At 38.6% G+C, this 20,458-nt stretch overlaps 1 protein-coding gene across 1 annotated transcript in view; it reads right to left on the reverse strand.

The window, feature by feature from the left end:
* Positions 1–20,458, reverse strand: part of FHOD3 (formin homology 2 domain containing 3) — a 421,374-nt gene that overhangs the window by 168,560 nt on the left and 232,356 nt on the right. The window contains 1 exon segment of the mRNA XM_025038715.1: positions 6,965–7,059. Within this exon segment, the coding sequence (XP_024894483.1) occupies positions 6,965–7,059 (95 nt within the window).

Below are 20,458 nucleotides of genomic sequence, written 5' to 3' on the forward strand. Positions count from 1 at the left end.
AACATAAGAAAAGCCAAATAATCATTAAAATAATAACTTTTCTTGAGCCCATTAGACAGCTGAGGTTTCAGGGCAACCAAGTAGACTGAATTCTAAGGGGGACAGCTTTGCTCCCACAAAGGAAAGATGGGACACCAGCAATGGCCCACCTGAGGCAGAGTAGGCAAGGAAAATAGAGCTACCATACCAAATAGTAAGAGAAACTCAGATAATAGTTTTAACAAATTGCTAAAGGCCAAGCATGTGCTACCATAAGAGCATGGAACTCCTGGGAACTAGAGACACAAAGGGATTCAGCATCCACTCACAGGCCCTCTCCAGTGACCAACATGGCACTCATGAAGAAGACTGAGGGTAGAGCTGGAGACCTAAGAATGTCTCCCCAGGGTGCAGGCCTGGGGGTGCACGGCCAAATTACCAGAGCAACAGCAACAACCCCACAGGATGAGGGAAGCAGTCACCACACCACCTGGAAAGGTGGGGAACCACACACAGAGCCTTCTCCTCTATGAGACAAAAGCCATAGGCCACAGGGAAGGGCAGATCTTGCTGCCCCACAGCACAGGTGGTATAGGAGAAGGGAAAAGACTACAACTCCTGGGAAAGGGGCAGGAAACCATTCTGAGTCTGGATCTTTCAAGGTCTCCTCCTCTTGAGGGAGGTACAGGGTCACTGAGATGGCCCCATCCCAAGACCCTGCTAAAGACTAATGTGGGAGGAAAAGGACAGAGGAAGTCTAATTTTCCATCCCCAGACTAGTAAGCACAAAATAACAGTAGTTTATCATGAAGGGAGGGGCAAGAACATGGAGAGAGACCCTCTCTGAGGCTCAGACACTTAGGGAAGTCTAAAGATGAGAGTGAAAAAGAAACATTGAGAAAAACCCTCTGGCAAACCAGCATTTGCCCTTAAGCATGATAATGCTTTAAGAAACTTGGAAAGTGGTAGTGATTGAAGATAAAAACAGCAACAAACCCAAACCCAGATCCACTCAGGAGCAGCATTAGAGGCTTGCCCATTTGTAGGCATTAATACTACTGACCTCAGTCTATACAACCCAATACATGACACCAGGCTTTCAACCAACAATTACAAGAGGTATAAAAAAGCAAGAAAGCCCCGAATTCCCACCCCTACTGTCAAGAAGCAAAGCAATCAACAGAACCAGACTCAGAATTTACTCAATGTTTTAACCATAAAATTCACCATAATATGTTAAAGACTCTAACATAAAGGTGGACAGCATGCATGAACAGATGAGAAATTTCAGCAGAGAGAAATGATAAGAAACAGTCAAATGGAAATGCTAGAAATAAAAAGCATGGTAAAAGAGATGAAGAACGTGTTCTTAAGTTCATCAGAAAGACTCAACACAGCTGAGCAAAGAATCAGTTAACTTAATGAGTCAACATAAATTGCCCAAAATGAAACACAACGAAGAAAAAAGAGTGAATAAAAGTTTTACCCATAGAAAACATATTTTTTATGCCAGTCACTGGAAACATTTTAAAGCCTAAAGCTTTCCTTTACTGGACAGAAGCCAGATGCAAGATCTTAACGAGCATCCTATTAAAGGTAAAATGATTCTAATGAAGGTACACGATCTCTACTTCCCAATGGAAAGATCCAAAGATACAGAGATTAAAAGCTTTGGGAAATTATATAACTTAAGTGATCATACAACTGTTGTTCCATTAAAGTGAGAACAGGAGTTCAGAAAATCATGCGTATCAAGACAAACTGTATTTCGTTTTTTACATTTGTATGTGTCAATTAAAAGAATCCTTTATAATGCTACTAAGAAGAACTGAGCATAATATTTGATGCTCAGAGAATTTACAATGTAGGCACCTCTAACAATGCAAAGTTAAAATGAGTAAACCTTAAGACAACAGGGAGTTGCCAAAAGTCTACAAAAAGTTAATGATCCCAATCTTCAGAAAAGGATTGAAGGTGAAGTCCCGCAATTATATCCCATACTTTACTAAACCCACTCTTGATCCCTGGCAATATGCTCCAGAGGATTTGGAGATGAACATCTCATGAGCACTTAGAAAAGAGAGGAAAACACCCGGCATCAGCAGTTTCCAGATGAATAGGTCTTGGCAAGCTGAACGCAGCTTCTTTTTATGAGAATTCAACTGGCGGACTTGTGGGAAAAGAGCTGTTAGCACACAACACTGGGCACTTAAATGCTGGTACAATGCTCAGTGTTTTATAGACTCTTCACTATTATTATCCCCATTTTATAGAGTATTATCTCCATTTTAAAGATGAAAAGATAATCCACCTAAAATATCGCACAGATGTGTTTGACCCTAAAGCTCTGCACTTACCACCCGAGTAGCATACCCTGACCTCAGGAAGCCTTTGTCAACTCAATGAAGAAATGAGGCTGGATATGCCAAAATGATCCTAACATGCCTAGACTGATCAGTGTCACCCTGCCTGCTGCATTGCTTTATGTATCCCTTACCTATGTCAACACTTTGGTCAATGACACAGAAGCTCTGCTTATTAAATTTATGTTAAATCAAACCAAGATTAACAACTAACATGATGAAGAGCCAAAGCAAAATTCATAATTATGTTGAGGTTGGAACTCTGGCCTGAAATCAATGGGAAAAAATTCAAAGCCCTGCCTTTAGGTATAGACTGGAAGGAACTGGCAAACATGAACGTGTGAAAAAAAACCTGGGAGGTTTAGTGGATTATCAGTTTTATTTGAGCCAGCACCCAGAGCTGCTGCTGAAAAGCCTAATGAATCGGAGGTGGGAGCTGTTGAAGAAGGATGTATCCCAGGAGGCCACCATATTACTAGTCTTTGTACAGGATGGACAGAAAGTTAGTAAGCTGTGTGATGAGGAACTGCATATTACGTCCTCAAGGACTATCTGTGGAAACCATCATGTACAGCATGGACAGGATGACATAACAGCCTTTAGAGACTTGACAGGCTCCCACAGGGAAGTGACTGTGTGTTGCTCCAGAAAGCAGCACATAGCATCTGGTTAGGCAGAGAGGTAGATGCGGGTCTCAGTAAGAAAGGCTTCACACTGACTCCAGTGTCCACCAACGGCTGCTAGACATATCAGGAATGCGGCTGGTGAGTGTCAGGAATATCTTCGACAAGCCTTTGCCACTTCTTCAAGACCACGATTCTGTGATTTTACACTATGCGACTCAAAAAGCATTTCAGATCTCATCCACATCTGAATAGCTCGCACAGCAGTGACATGCCAATGATTCTGAAACCAAAGGGCTCCCTGAATCTCCTCTCCTTCTCCACCAGTCAGTGTTTCCTGGAGCACCTGGCACCTTGGAGACACCTGCTTAGCTCTCCTTGGGGACATTGCCCTCATCTCAAAACCAGCATATCAAAGCTTTCCTGCCAACAAACCCCAATTTCCAACTTCTCTCCTCCTTCCAGAAGCAATGCTATATTCCTAGCTGCCCAGATTCAAAACTGTGACTTTAAGTTTGATTCTTGTTTTTATTTACCCACATCCAGAAACCCAATCCTGAGGAGCAATTCCTTAAAATGTCTTCATATTTTCATTATTCTCTATTTCCACTGCAACTCGACTAGGTCTCATCACTAGGGGATGCACTAGCCCCTAGTTTCCCATCCCTGTCAATTTCTCTTTCCATCACTCCATTCTACATACCACAGGTTACTTCTCATCATCATCATCATCTCACTGTCCCAACAAGAAACTTTTGCCAGTGTCTCCAGAGTGTGTGTGTGTGTGTGTGTGTGTGTGTGTGAGAGAGAGAGAGAGAGAGAGAGAGAGAGAGAGAGAGAGAGAGAGAGCGAGCGTGCGCGCGCACACGCATGTGAGCATGGTTCTCTATCATGAGTAAGAGAATGTGTGTGAAAAAGGCAGCTGTGGCCAGGGCTCCCCTGAGCTCAGGTTTAGTAGCTGGGCTAGGGGGAGTAGGGAAGCATGCTTGACCCCAAACAAGAACAAAGGATATCTAGAGATCTGCAATCGGTAACCTGGGGTACAGCTGAAAAAATTAGATTCCATGGGCCTGACAGAAAACCAGAGGGAGCAGGGAGAGCTAAGTAGATAGCAACACAGAGAGGGTGAATTCTATGACCGCATCGGGAAGCATCTCTGGGAAACCCACAGGAGTTGGGGGGCCCCGGGGGTCACCCCCATGGGCCAGAAGGGGATTCATGCAGATACAGAGAGACAGGAACATTCTGTTAGGGTGACAAAAGACTATGCTGTATAAGCTGAATCATCTTACCCCAATTAATTAGACTTCCAGATGTATGAAGAGAAAAATAAATCCATACCATGTGAGAAGTCATGGGATGGGTATCTGCTTCTTACCTCGACTAGGGAGTTTAAAGATGGACTTTTGTAAATAGAATAAAACACTTAATTGAAAACACTTTTTTCTTTCTTTTAAAAAGTAATTATTTGGCTGCAAATGTATCATTTTCTCCTCTGGCTCTGAGTCTCAAATATCTGCAAATATGCATTGCATAATGACCCTCTGGCAGGCTACAAAATCAAATCTTGTTGCCTTTCATGGAAGGAAAAATGAAGAATTAACACAGAATGACAAGGTTTTTCTAACCCAGGATTTCATTATCAACTCTGTGCCTTTTTAAGGCAAAAACCACAGGATCTCAAGGTAAACCTTTTAGGTTCTGGAAATCTGACTCTTGGTCAAAAGAAAGCCCTAGGACCCCTGGCTTTTCTCACTTCTTAATTTCATTTGAAGTTAAGTGGGAAAACCACTTGTGGCCATATCATGCAGTTTTTGTATATTTAAGGAAGGAACTGAGGCTTCTTTCTCAAAACCCAAGAGTTTTAGGTTGGTGCATCATCCATTCTTCTTGCAGAGCCCTCACTATCCAGACATGGGGTGAGGGGGGATGGTCAGAGGACAGAGACTGTATTGGTTTTGTAAATAAGAGGTGATTTCATTAGAACTACACTGAAAACAAACTTGGTGGATGCTGCTGGCTGTTGACTTTTGGCCACTAACCTGGAACTCAGCACATCTTGCAGGGCCATGGGAGGCCTTCCTTCATCTGACATCACAATGTCAAATGTGGGCATCACCCTGGTCTCCTTTTTAATAACATCCTAAACTCCAAGGCTTAGGCTGATCCTTGGCTCTGCTTTTATGTTCTCATAATGACTGACCCAGTGTTGAAAATAAGAGCCAGAGAAAAGATTTCTTTATTCAGCCGTGACATGTACCAAAAGTCCATTTTTATTGCAAAATCTTCCCCCATCTCCTTAGCTTTGAGGGTCCTCAATACCATCCAGAATGCCTTGGGGAGGAGCAGCTCCACATGAACGTGAAGGTTGGAGAGGGCTCCCAGCAGAAGGAAGGAAAAGATATAAAACATTGAAACAGGATATGAGATATAAATCTGTCAGCTTGGCTGAATCGGCCTAGTGGGTCCAGCATTCCTCAGCTTCTAAGGTCACCTACAGCAGTTTGTAAATAGAGTAATTTCCATTTTCCATAGAAAACAAAGCTAAATAAAAATAAGAAGGAGAAAAGGTTTTCCATTTCCTGAGAGAAACCATGGCTGTTTCTATTATGGAAATGAGGGTGGGGGGTAGGGAGGAAATCTGTCATCAATAATACTAGGAAAAGGAGCAATGAGAAAAAAATATAAGGGTCAACCAAGGACCTGTAACCTAATGGGTACTGCATACCAGTGCCTTCAAAAGAAAAGGACCTCCCACCCACCCAAAGGCATAATCGCTAGGATCTAGAAGTCTGAAAGGAAGGTACAGCCTCAAACTAGATCTGTTCTTGACACAAAGACAAATCAGGGCCAAGAGTTCCTGTAGTACAGCAGAGTTCTTGGGAAGTAGAAAATGCAAGGCAAGGCCAAAAGATGACTGTCCACTGAGAGCACGACACTGTCTGCCAAAGTGAGGTGGCAGTGAATGTCGGGATGGGGAACCACATGCTCTGCAGGGCCCTCCAGAAAGCTATGTTGATTCTGTGATGTGCTTAAGTCAGGTTCAAACGCCTCACCCAGGCCCTCTAAACCCTCCTCTGCCTGACCCTGTTGTCCTCCTCAGTCACTTTGATCTCCTCCATGGTGCCCCACCCCACCCTCACCCCAAAAGCTGACCACATTCCAGCTTGGGTTTAATTTGCACCTGCTCAGGACAGGATCACTTCTTCCTACTTCTTCCAAAATCCCTCTCTAACTAGGTCCCGCATGGCCCCACCCAAGAACTCAGAGAGCACCGTGCCGGAGCCTTGCCCGACTTCCGCGACACCTCAATTCTGGGACGGATCTGCCTCCTTGGCATGGCACTTGCACCGTGTGAGGGCCTCACAGTCAAGGCATGCTGATATGGCAGTATCCGTGGGAGAAATTAGATAGAGTCTCATAACTAAGCATTATTTCCTCAACTACAAAATGGGAATAACATTGTTTACCTCTCAGTGGTCTCAAGTAGATTAAAGGAGGTAATGCTTGTAAGGCAATCTAGAATGATACCTGTTGCCTGATAAATCTTTATTAAAAGTTGGTTACTTTTATAATGGATGGTAGAGTTGAAAGGCAGTCTCAAAGTCTTTCACCTATATATAGGGAATATGCATTTACATATCTACAACGTACAAATACTTCAGGAACTAATCATATGTAACTATGAAATATGGCAAGTAAGACTGATACATATCCATGGTATAATTTTTAAATTAAACATGAAAAGCCAGAGGTGCCAAAAGCATTTGATTAAAGCTTAAAAGAAGAAAATATAAAATGCATTCAAGAGCCATAAACTCTTTCCAATTTGAGTGTATTTTAAAATCTATAAAATAAGAGTTCTCATTTGCACTGTGATGGGGCTGGAACCAAGCTGAACAGCATTTCTTTCTGCAAAACCATTTCAGACAGGCTAACAGAAAGACAGGTGTATGATATGCAGACCGAATAAAATGTTCAACCAGAACCTCCTCTTACCTTTGACCCAATGAGAGTGTACAGCCACTGAATGGTTTCATTGTGGTTTATTACTCCATTCATCCCATCCACATACAACATAATCTGGCCCAAAGCTATAGAAATGAAGAGAAAAAGAAACAAGGAGACATTATGGTTTTGAATGTAAATATAATTTTCAATGGTCTTAATGTCAGTTAAGATTTTCATACTTTAAGTACACAGTATGTTAAGAACCAAATCTGAAGAGAATTCCTGGGCTCTGAAATTAGCAAAATCTCATTTCAGAGAGAAAGTATTGACCACGGCAGAAGGAAAAAGGGCTATTCCTGGTGTCTGGAAGATGCAATTAAGGCACCAAATCCAATGATTGCTGTTTCTCTGTGCCTTGATGTATAAGTGCATGTTTTCATGTTTCTATATCTGTGTGTAGTCCCAGACAGGGCAAAGATATCCACGAGATGGTGTCTGGGTCGTGGTGTCTTGACTATTGCTGGGGCCAAGAGGACAGATGAAATTTCCAAAAGCAACCTGTCTAGTGCCCCTGCCTGTAGCCCTGCAGGTCCCAGATGCTACGGAACAGTCCTGGGCTAATACCGGTTGAATCTTTTAGATGAGAGATACACATATATTTAAATGTTATTTGCTATTCCTTTTAAAGATTTTTAGATTTTAAAATGTCAGAAATCATTAAAAATATCATTCGTCAAACATGAAGTCTTAAATTCTTAGTTAAGAAAAATATAGTCACCACATATTTTCATTATTCAAAAAGAAAACACAAGCCACGTTATTACCTTAAAAAATATATTAACTATTTTTTTCAGCTGTTAGTATCAAAACAGTTTGGATTCTAGATAATGGACAAAAGCTACATCCTCTAAATAGATCTCCTAAATCTTATTTCACTCATAATAACTTGGCGTGTCATTGACATTTTTAGGCAACACTTTTTTTCTGGTAACAGTAGGACATCTCATTTTAGAATACTGAAAAATACAGAGGAATAAAGTGAAAATAATTTATAATTCCAAAATTTAAGACAGTCATTCCTAATATATTGATGTATTTTTCTTACATTCTTTCTTTTATGTATCACACACACGTTCATACACAGGTTGTAGGAAACAGTCTATATAAAATGGTGTCGGTTGAAAAGAAACACAAAACAGTGAGTATACACTAATTCTCCAGGAATACAAATATATGTGTGATGTTAGAAAACTTTTCTTATCCTATTATACAAAAGAGCAAGTAACCAAACCACATAATAATTCTGAGAAAAATTATGTTCCTAAATATGTGGAAACTCAAAAAAAAGTTTAAATTAATTGACACAATAATTAGAATGACTACTGTGACATAATAATTATTCTGGATACAATAAATAGAATATTTTTGGAAATAACAGATTCATACTAGATTTAATGGGGAAACACTGGAGCTATTTCTATAAAATCAGGAATCATTTTTAAATGATGCACACTAATCCCATGATTATTTAACCCTGCTCTAGAGTTTCAGCAAATTTAATAAGACATGAAAAATAAAAAGAGGTAGGATGGTTGGAAACGAATAAAAAATACTGTCTTTATTTGCAAGAAATATTATAGACTCAATAAAATATTCGGTTACAGAATTTAAATGAAGATTACGATTACAACCGCTTTTTCATCTGAACGAAAAATATGTATATAATTGACAAAGACAAAGTTTGATATAAAAAGATAATACTAGACAAAAGGACATACGACAGTATATATGTTACAGGTTTAAATGATGTACTGTATAAACGATTCATACAAACGGATAAGAAAATACTAAATACCAATAGAAAAAGCCAAAAGCATTTCATAAGAGAGACAACATGCTGGTTTACGATAACACAAAAAGTTGTTCATTCTCACTATAACAAAAATGCAAATTAAAACAATAATGAGGTGGCATTTCCACTTAAATCATCAAGGTATTTTAAAAAGAAATGATTAGGTTATCAGTTGCTGCAAAGGTTAAACAAGTAACTTCATACACAGCAGGGCAAATTGGTACAAATCCTGTAATAAGGCTATTTAGTGCTATAATTGTATTTAAAATAGTTACTATGTAGTTAGTGCCTACCGTGTGCCAAGCTCTGAGGGAGGACTTCATACGTGTTACTCATACGTGTTACTAATACAACAGCCCTACTGTGTAGTGGGTACTATCATCCCCACCTGACAGAGGAAAAAACTGACACTCTGAAAAGTGAGGGAATGTGCCCAGAGCCCCATCCCCACCAAGTGGGATCCACCTCCAGCCAGAGTGGGTGGGCTCCTCCGTGTCTGTGCTCAGAGCCTCAAAGTCCTCTCTAGGCTCTCCCCTAGTCATGGTAATTCCAGGACTCTATCCTAAAGGAATAACTCTTAGTTAAAGAAAAAAAAAAAAAAGATGAAGCAAAGATACTCACTGAAGTATCATCTTTAATATCAAAATATCAACTAAAACCTAAATACCTATCATAGTTTTAGAACAGCATACACAATAATTTACCAAAGCTATGTCCTAAACTGTAAAATGTTTCTGATATAATAATTAAACAGTAGAAAACTATAAACATCGCATAATTTAATAAATCACTAAAATCTTCATGTAGAGTGGGAAAGGAAATCCCATGATATAGTAAGCATTATGATTAGGTATATGTTCTTTGGATGTATTTTTCCCTATTTTTTTCTATTTTTTCAGTTTTTTTATTATGAGCATTTATTAATTCTGTAATAGAAAAGTAAGCAAATATACAAAAAGGAACGAAGTAAGCCTGTATAAAGTAAAGTATTAGGTGCTTTTCTTGGTTTTTAGAATTTTTAATGGCCCATCTCTCTCAGTGTATCCCTTCCTCCTTCAGAAAGATGCAGTCCCCTCTTCAGGGAAGAGCTCTGAGAATTCAGCACGTTCTGTCCCATTTCCCCTTCTCTCTCTTTTCTCCTCTCCCTCCCAAAACAAACTGGCAAATTTTCCTATTGAGTTCCACTGATGAAGAGGAGAACCAGAGGCAGATTTTAGCATCTTCTAAATCAGCCTAAAGGCACAGGGGAGAAACAATCTAGACTCTTCAGCCTTTGGGAAATGCATCCCTTTGGAGCACCCTGACCCCAAGGCTAAAAAGCCAGGAAGGAAGGTCTACACCCTAAATGCTCAAGGCCTCTGGGACTGCAGAAGGCCCAGGATGCCAGGACACCACTACAAACAGGAAGGCAAAGTGACTTTTAAAAGTCAAAGTGAATTTCTGTTGATTTTCTAGGATCTGTTGCCCGACAAGATTCAATTAACTGATAACCTTGGAAGAGGTTCATATCTAGTGGAATTCAATATTCTGAACACAATGATTTGTCACAATACTTCGGCAATCAAAAGCTTTTCCACTAGATCTTTTGTCTCCTAAACCCTAATGCTGAAGTACCGCTTCCTGTAAAACCTACTACAGACACAAGATGGCGCTAAATAGATTCAAGTGAGTTAATAGTGCGCTATGATTCAGCAGCAAAAAAACATCAACCTATTTAGGAAATGCGGGTCTGTGAATAAAATTCACACAGAAAGAAAAGTAGGTGGCCTAGGACATAGGAGTTACGAATATTAGTGATTTGCATAATGAAGATGAGTAAGTCAGAATAGAGTGATTGGTAACAGCACAGGTCTAAAAAGAGACTGCCCAGGGTGTTTGTTGTTCTGCAGCTTACGGAGTTTACTCTAGGCATCTTTGTTAATTTTTTCCGTGCTTCATTTTCCTCCTCTCAAAACTGAGAAAGTAATACAGTAGTACCTATTTTTCCTGGGGTGCTGTGGGGATTGAGGTAGAACAATGCCTGACTCAGAGTAAGTGCTCTATAAATGTTAGCATTGTAAACTACCTCACTGCAGTCAAACTTCAATTATCTACTGAACAGAAGCACACACTGAAAGAATCTCAAAAACACACAGTGGGAGAGTGAGCCCTCTGCCTAATCCAAAGTACAAAGATTTTTTCCTATGTTTTCTCTAAAATTTTTACAGGTTTACTTTTTATATTTAGATATATGATCCATTTTGAGATAAATTTTTGCATTAAGTGTGAGGTTTAGATAGAGGTTCTTTTTTTTTATGTACATGTCCAACTGATCTAACACTATCTGTTGACAAGACTATCCTTTATTTAGTTGGGTTTGCAAATTTGCCAAAAATCAATTGGCTATGCTTGTGTGGATCTATTTCTATGTTCTCTGTTCTGTTCCATTGATCTGTCTATTCCTTTGCCAATCCCACATATCTCGATTACCATAGGTTCACAGTAAGTCTTAAAATCAGGTAGTATGATTCCTAAAATGTCATACTTCCTTTTCAAAATTGTTTTGGCTATTCTTGTCTTTTTTGGCTTTTCATATAAATTTTAGAAGCAGCTTGCCAAAATCTACAAAAACTCTCTCTGGAAATATTACGAGAAATACATTAAATCTATAGATAAATTTTGGGAGAACTGACATTTTTACTATGTTGAATCTTCTAATACATGAACCCATTATGTCTATTAATTTAGATCTTCTCTGATTGTTTTCATCAGTGTTTTATCATTTTTTGCTATAGATCTTGTATATGATTTTTTGCTAAATTTAAAAGTATCTCACATTTTTTCAAGCTGTTGGAAATATTTTTTAAAATTTTCCATCCCAACTGTTTACTACTAGCATATAGAAATAAAATTGATTTTCGTGTGTTGACTTTGTATTCTATAACTTTGTTAATTGTCTTGATCCTAGGAGTTTAGGTTTTGTTTTTGTAGACTTCCCAGTATTTTCTACATAGACAATAATGCTGTCTGTGACAAAGAACAATTCTGTTTCTTCCTTCCCCTTCTATAGCTACCCCACCTCCTTTTCCTCCTTTATTGCACTGGTTAAGATTTTCAACAGGAGTGGTAAGAATGGACACCTTTGCCTTGTTCTCAGTATTAGAGGGGAAAGCATTTAGGTTTTCACCATCAATTATGATGTTTGCTGTGGGTTTTTGTACATTGCCTTTTATCAAGGTGATGGAATTCCGCCCCCCACCCCCAATTTCTAGTTTGCTAAGAGGTTTTTTATTGTAAATGGATGCTGACTTTTGTCAAATGCTTTTTCTACTTCAACTGATATTATGTGTTTTTCTTCTTCACACTGTTAATGTAGTGGAGTACACAGAATTAATTTCAAATATTGAACCAGCATTGCATTCCCTCTTAGCCATCGTGCATCATTCTTTTCATATATTGCTGGAGTTGCTAATATTTTGCAGAGGATTTTTGCATCTTGGTTCATGACAGAAATTGGGCTGTAGCATCCTGTCTTTGTCTTGTTTAATATCATAGTAATGCTGGCCTTATAAAATGAGTTGGGAAGTATTTTCTCTTCTATTTTCTGGAAGAGATTGTATAAAATTAGCTTCTTTTGGTTTTCAAATGTTTGGTAGAATTTGCCAGAAAACCATCTGATCCTAGAGACTCCTTTTTCTGAAGATTAACTGCAAATTAAATTTCTTTAACAGTCATAGTTAATAATATTTATAGTAATAGGGCTAGTTAGGTTATCTATTTCATTTTGGTTGAGTTTTGGTAGTTTGTGGTTTTTAAGGAATTGGTCCATTTCATCTAATGTATCAATTTTATGTACTTAAAATTGTTCATAGTATTCTCTTATTACTCATTTAATTTCTTTGGAGTCTGTCATGATATTCCTTCTTCATTCCAGATGTTGGCAATTAGTGTCTTTTTTTCTTTGTTATTGCTTATTTTTAATTTATTTTTATTTTTGTTTCACTGATTTTTCTTTATTGTTTTCCTGTTTTTAATTTCATTAATTTCTACTCTTATCTTTATTATCTCCTTTCTAATTTTGGGGTTTCTTTTTTTCTTTTTATTCTAGTTTAAATGGGTTTTTATATATATATATTTTTTTTAGTATGAGCATGTAATGTTATAAATTTCCCTCTAGGCATTACTTCAACTACATCTGCAAATATTGATATTTTGTATTTTCATTTTCATTTAGTTCAAAATATTTTCTCATTTCTATTAAGAATTTCTCTTCAACGTGTAATTTAGAAGTATGTTATTTAATTTTCAAGTGTTTGGAGATATTCCTGTTATCCTTCTATTATTGATTTATATAGTTTGATTCCATTATGGTCAGAAAACATAATTACATTATAATGTTCTTCTTTATCCTTTGCAATTTTCTCTATTCTGAAGTCTACTTTCTCTAATGTTAAGATAGCCTTCTTTTGATTAGTGTTTGTATCATTATTTCTGTATCCTTTTGCTTTTAAACTACCTATTACATTAAGTGGGTTTCTTATAGGCAGCATTTAGTTGGGTCTTGCTTTGTTTATTCATTCTGATTATCTCTGTCCTTTAATTGTTGTGATTAGGCCAGTTATATTTAATATAATTACTGATGCATCTGAATTTAGGATTATCATTTCCAATCTGTTACTTAGCCCATCTAATGAACTTTTTATTTTGGTTATTATATTTTTCAGTTCTAAATTTTCCATTTGGTTCTTATTTATATTTTCTATATCTTTCTTTGCTGAAACTGTTTTTCCATTTATTTCAAATAGTGTCACCCTTATTTCCTGAAGCATTTTTATATTAGCTGCTTTAAAGTATTTGAAAATTTTAAGTCTGTGTCACATTGGCACTGTGATTTGTCTTTTCCCATTAAAGTTGAGATTTTCCTACTTTATTGTACACCAAGTAATTTTAACTTATATCCTGGACATTTTAAAAATTATAAGACTTTGGGTTTTATTTAAAAATTACAGAAAATGTTGACATTTTTGTTTAAGCAGGCAATTAACCAGGTTTAGTTAAAGCTATATCATGCTATGACCTGGCTTTTATGGGCTATGGTTCGAATGCCAGTTCAGTTTGCAAAGTCCTTGTTGTGCCATTTGGATTGGTCCTGCATGTGTACCCAGTGGCTGTTATGGGACTTGGGCAGCGATCTACCTTGTTAGCCAGTTCTCAAAATCTTTGCTATGCTGTTTAGGGTCAGAATCAAGCATGTACAGTTTGTGAAGAGCCCCGGCTTCACAAAAACTCTGCAGGTCACTTTCCTGAATGGCTCCTCCACTATCTCCCCGATACTTTTAGGTTTCCCGTGGCTCCCCTTCTTAATCCTTCAACCAGAGAGCTGGTCCATTATTTATCCTGCTCTGCCACCATCACTGCCTCAGGTCCAGCTTCCATTATCTCTCCTGGATTATAGCAACTGCTGATCCCAGGTGATCTCCCAACCTTGACTTGACTGCCAATCTTTTTCTAATCCATGATAGATGTTGTTACCACTGGATTTTCCAAAGCATTAGAAATGTCAGCTGAAGCTGGAAAACCTTCTGGCTTCCTTCCTGCCTCAGGATAAGACCCAGGGCTCCTCACATGCTCTGCCAACCCTCCTGTCACCTTCTTGCCCGCACCATCTGGGTTCCCGTGTCTCTGAAACCTTGTGCTACCATACAAACTAAGGGCTTCGATTCTAAACCTATCGATTGTTAATTAGTTACATACACCTTGCATTTAAAAGAAGTCCTTATATATAAAATATATATTTATTCTACAAACCAGAGCTAGACTTAATTTTTTAGAAAAGAGTTTCTTACACATTGTAGATGTACAAGAAATCAACTCCAAATCAGTTTTTTGCCTGCTTGTTCATGTCCTTTCCTTTGTCCTAGGATGCCAAAAATGCCATGCAAGAAGCTGAAAGGTAATTAATTCCTTCCTGGCAGAGTCGTCTGACTTTCTAAACAAAGAGCTCTTAAACACTGCTGCCCTGTGTGGTCTTTTAATGAACCCCTTACCCACCTCTTCTCACTCGGTATTACAGCGAGATCACAGGTCATATGTATTCTACCAACACTCAGAGAATCAAAAGCCGTACTACATTCTTAAGGGAGTTATACAGTTTTAGGCCTAAGGATTTTTCATGTCAGTTGTTTTATTTTTAAACAGCACTGTTATAACTATAGGTATATCACATTTTACTATAAACCATATAGTAAAATATATAGTTAACTATAAACCAGCCCTTTCTATGTATTAGACAAGGCTTTGGTTTGTAAACTAAGTATCCACTTGCATATTTGATCCTACAGTTCTACTACAAAACAAAAGGTCCCTCCCACTGAAGTCTGAGTATTTCAATTTGCCTTTCTATAGCACCTTCCAACTTTTTTTATTTTTTATTTTTTTTGTGTTTTGGGGTAACTTTAATTTTGATGCAATTTCAAAATTACACAAAAACTGCCAGAATAGTATAAGGAACGCTTTTTTTTTTTTTTCCCATATACATTTTACCCAGATTCGTTGTTTACATTGTGTACTGTTTTTCATTCTTTTTTTTCCCTAAACTTTCGAAAATATAGTTTTCAAAATAAAAACTATATATTTTAAGGCATACAACATGATGATTTGATATATATATACACAGTGAAACAATCACTATAATCGAGCAAACTAACATATCATCTCCTCATATGGTTACCATTTTTGTGTGTGTGATGAGAGAACCTGAACTCTCTTTGCATGTTTCAGGAATTCAATACACTGTTATGAACTACAGTCATCATGCTGGTGCATTAGGTCTCTAGAATTATTCATTATGCTTTCCCACTCTTGACCTGATTTTCTTTTCACAAAAGGAGTAGGAAAGAAAATCTATTCTACAGCCATTCCATAAGATCAGATATTTTACCCCTTGAAAATCTGACTGCAAATAATTCCTATTTTGACCCAGAGTACAGAAAAAAATAGAATGGTTGGCTAAAAAATTAAAGAGGAATTGCCTCATTACAAAGGCAATATTCTGCTACAAAGTTATTAGTGCTCACCAGAGAGTTTGGGGGAAGGGAAAGGGAGACCTGTGACTTGTGCATTGGGAGTGGAGATGGATGTTGCTGTGTTGTCGGATTGGAATCATTCTTTCTGGAGGCTTATGAAAAGCCTGCGACTGACTGACATGGCTTTTTTAAACCAGAACATTGTGAAGGCTCTGACTGTCACTGAGAGTTCTTAAGTCAACATCACCTCCAGAGAAGGAAAACCATTACTACCACTAAAATCTTATCTTCTGGGAAGGGCTAACCCATCTTAAAGATGGGGTTTCATATTATTTTAATCAGACCATTAAAACTCACTCTTCTTAACTCTAAAATGGATTTATTTGCTGGCTCCCAATTTCCATTTTCACCAGAGCCGCAGTAAATATTGAAAAGAGGTTGATAATGTTGACATTCTTGGAACTAAGTGGAGACCTTGGAGTCTGCATTATTATTATTCTCTCTTCCACTTAACTGTCTGCCCTAAATAACAAGCCCAGGCCCAGTTTCCCCCAAGGGCAGCTGTCAAAGAAATATTCTTTCAGCACTGATTACTGCATGAAAATTAAGAAGAAGAAGCTGCCAATTCTAGACTGGAGACAAGAATTTAATCAGCACAAAAAGCTCCAACAAGGTGTCAAAGTTTGAGTCCTCTGCTGATATTTAGCAGTTTTTGCAATGCAAATTTTCAGAAGCATTCTTAGAGAAATTACTAATGCCGCTCCACCCCAGGTTTCTTGCTTTCTAAAAAAAAAAGTCCCCAAGATAAATTTTTAAAGAAATCAGGCCTAAAGTCTTCTCTTAACACTTGCAAGTTTAATCAGTAACTCTCAGAGGACAGAGAGCCCTCTACCAGGACCCCTAAACCAGTGGTATGGTTCAACCTTCCCACCAGGACATGATGCGCCAAACTCTCTGCATCCTCTTCTGCCATCTAATGCCATACATTTATATCTGGAGTGTTCCTTCACCTCCCCACCAGCAGCAAAGTTTAAATCCCAGATTCCCATACTAAAGGTGAAAAGTAGGCCCTCACCCACCACCCATGCAGGAACAGTCTCATTACAGCTGAGGCTGTTGTGGCCTATACTCCCCAGCCTCTCTCAGTCTCTTCCACTCCACATTTCCCCATTTTTCTTTTTAGATAAGGAGAAACCAAAGGAATGAAGAAAGGTTTAATAGCTTCTAAAAAATATTTGGCGGACTCCTAATTTCTCCATGAAAAGGAAAAGTCGTTTTAATTATCTGTTCTATAATGACCTTTTAGGACTTATATCCAATGAAATACCAGTGGAAGCCCATAGACTTCCCAAGGCGTCTCAGAGCCAGAGATGAAATGAATGAGAAACTGACTCCACAGGCTCAGCAGTGACCAGACCATGCTGCTCATCTCATGTGCTCAGTCTAACCCTGTTCTTCCCACAGGGATCTTGGGTGGCATCATGAGTCAATGACAAGGGTTCACTTGACAGTAACCCTGAGAGAAGCTCCTGCCATGGCTTATCAACCATTTACCAACTATTAGGGAAGGGACACTCAAGAGGCATACACATGGGGCATCCTCCACCCCCTGAATGGCTCACCTGTACTCTGGGGTGACAGAGGCAAGAGGCATGAAGCTTGAGAGAGCAATTAAACCCAAGCAGAGTGGGTTGGAGCTCATAAGCACCCCAATTCATAGAAGGCATGATATGAGCCTGGGTAATTAGAAGGTTTCATGAAAGAGGACAATAGAGCCATAACTTAAAGGGCTGGGAACACTTAGCTGCAAGAAGACAGATGAGCTTCCAGGACAGGAGAAGAGAAAAGGTGTATCAAAGGTTCTCCTGATTTTTTCTTTCAGGACAGTTCAGCCCCCAGCTCCAAAATTCTACATTTCCATTAACATTACTTACTACTCCAAAGCCATTTGTGGGGATGTAATATGAAATGTCTGGCACTAGGGGGAGCACTTCTAATAGCTGTTTATACCTGCAGCCCCTGGCATCCTAGGTGTGACTCCATAAAAAACAGAAATACACTTTTGAGCAACATTTAAGGCACTCACTTTATAGTTATATCCCAATATATTAATTCTGTGTTGTGCTCAAGGATTTCAACGCCTTTACAATTTAACTTCCTAAAAAAATCCAACTTAGCAAATTTCCTAGTTACAAAAATTTTACCAACTATTAGTGAGTAAATCTGCATCTAGATGCGACTCACTGCTAGCCCCAGCAGGGTACGGGCCCTCTCTAGGATGTCCCTCTGCAGCCTCCTGAAAAGAACTTGTGTCCTGCGATTACGTTGGTGGCCAGCATCCCAGGCAATGACCCTGCTCAGGGTTTTCAAGCCAGGCAGCAGAGGAAAACTGGTGCCTGAGAAGCCTTATTTATGCCACAGTTCCCCACCTTTGGCCCTACCTTCAGCACCTGATTTAATTGGTCCTGGGTTTAGACCTGGCATCATGTTTGTCAAAGTTCCACAGGTGATTTTCCTGTACAGCCAGGGATATGAACCACTGGTTCATGCTAAACCAAACTATCACCTAAGAGTTAGGCTGGGTTAGAGCCTTCTCCCAGCTCACTACAGCGCCTGCTTCTCACCAAAACCAAACACAAGCAAACACAGGAAAACCAAGTTCCATGCTTTCCAGTGGGACAGAAGACTGTGGATTGGGACAAGGTAGGTGATGCTGCTTCCTACCAGCCCAGCCCGCTTCCCCCAACCCTATTCCAAATTGCTGAAAATGGCTCCCGGGCCTTATCATGTTTGATAGACAGTTTCAAATTTTCAGGTTTTAAAATTGTAACATCATACAAGTAAAGAGTGTTTTTAAATAAAACAATCTGTTTCTTTACAGAGGATTTTATTACTTTATTGTGGATCTCCACAATGGGATTTCAAGGACTTTTTTAAAATATGGAGCCAGTATAGTAGTCATTTGCCTGTGGTTTAGTTAAACCTAAATTCTTTAGAACTATTACAAGCTTTATAAACGCATTTATGATATTGTTTTCGACCTAGAACAAAACCAACATATGCATAACAGGCAAAGAATTGGAAACCTTCCTAGCGTGACTCATTCATACTCATTCATACCTATCAGCTCTAAATCAGTGATGTTCAAGAAGTTGAAGAAAAATAATAAAACTTCCATTAAAAAAGAGAAAAATAATCAAATCTCTCTTGATTGTGCACGTTCACTCTATTATTTGTATTCCAACAAAGTGAAATATATATAGATACATTAATATGTATGATACATGAATATATATGGATACATTTAACACATAGATACATTTTAAAATCATATCAGATATATGCTACAACATGGATGAACCTTGAAAAAAGCATTATGCTAAGTGGAATAAGCCAGTCGCAAAAAGACAACTATTGGATGATTGCACTGATTTGAAATATCTAGAATAGGCAAGTTCATAGAGACAAAAAAAGGGAGGAGGGAGGAAATGGGGAGTTACTGCTTAACAGGTACAGAGTTTCTGTTTGAGATGATAAAGTTTTGGAAGTACATAGTGGTGATAGCAGTACAACATTGTGAAGGTAATTCAGGCCACTAAACTGTATAACTAAAAATGGTTAGAATGGCAAATTTTATGTTATCCTTTATCACAATAAAATAAGAAAAAATAAAATATCAAAACACTATCTGGCTAAAAACCAATGGCCTAATCTCCATAGCAGAAAATCCTAAAAGCAGCCAAGACAATGTCTCCAGTGTCAGATGGCCTGGCCTCCTGACCTGGGTGTGGTCTCTAACAGTTCTAGGGGTCCCTAACAGTTTCCTGTGTACAAATAGATAAGACTAGTCCAGCCCTTGTGAGCTGACCAAGGCCATAAGGCTATGTGGCCATGGACTTCACCATCACCCATCCTGTCTCCTTGGCCAACACAATAGACTCCCATTTATTTAATAGCTATTCCCTGGCAGCTGTAATCATATGTTCAATTAGATCTGAATTGTTGCCACGCTAATAGTCATGACAAGCTGTCAGTGATGAGCACTTTGTTTTCAGTTCTATAAACATGTGAGCATTTCACATGTCATCAGCTACTGAAACTGAATAAATACTTTAGACCATGCATTCTCACTGGGGAAATTGGTTCTTGGGGGCAAAACTCCCTTAGATATTACAATGGTTTATGGTCCTCTATAGGGACACAATGACTTACAGATAAACAGTATGCTTGTGGCATTAAAATTTCACAGGGGTGGTTAATAAAAAAAAATGTATTAAAAGGCTCCCTAAGGGGATGATAATGAATAAAAGGTTGACAGGCATTACTTTATACCTTTTAATGAACATTTTTCCTTAAAGCGAAAATAAATAAAAACCAGCTGTTCTTCACGATAATAATAAAAAAGAAGCCTATGAAAAGAAGTTTTAATTAGAGACTAATGTATGACTTTGCTGCTGGCCTCCCTCTAGTCTTTTCAGTATATCATGCAGGCTGTGAGGGGTGTTACCCTCCATTTGGCCCAAATTCGCTTAGCTTTTCCTAAGCAGTCACGAGCATTTGTTAAGCGCCAGGCACTCTGCTAGGTCCATTTGGCAGGACCCGCCTTGTCCAAATGGATAGAGTCCCACAGCTGTCAACGACAAAGAATGCCTGGACTCCTTGCTCCACAGCAGCCTGAAGGGGGAA

This window comes from Pteropus alecto, unplaced genomic scaffold, assembly GCF_000325575.1.
Source record: "Pteropus alecto unplaced genomic scaffold, ASM32557v1 scaffold146, whole genome shotgun sequence".
NCBI lineage: Eukaryota > Metazoa > Chordata > Mammalia > Chiroptera > Pteropodidae > Pteropus > Pteropus alecto.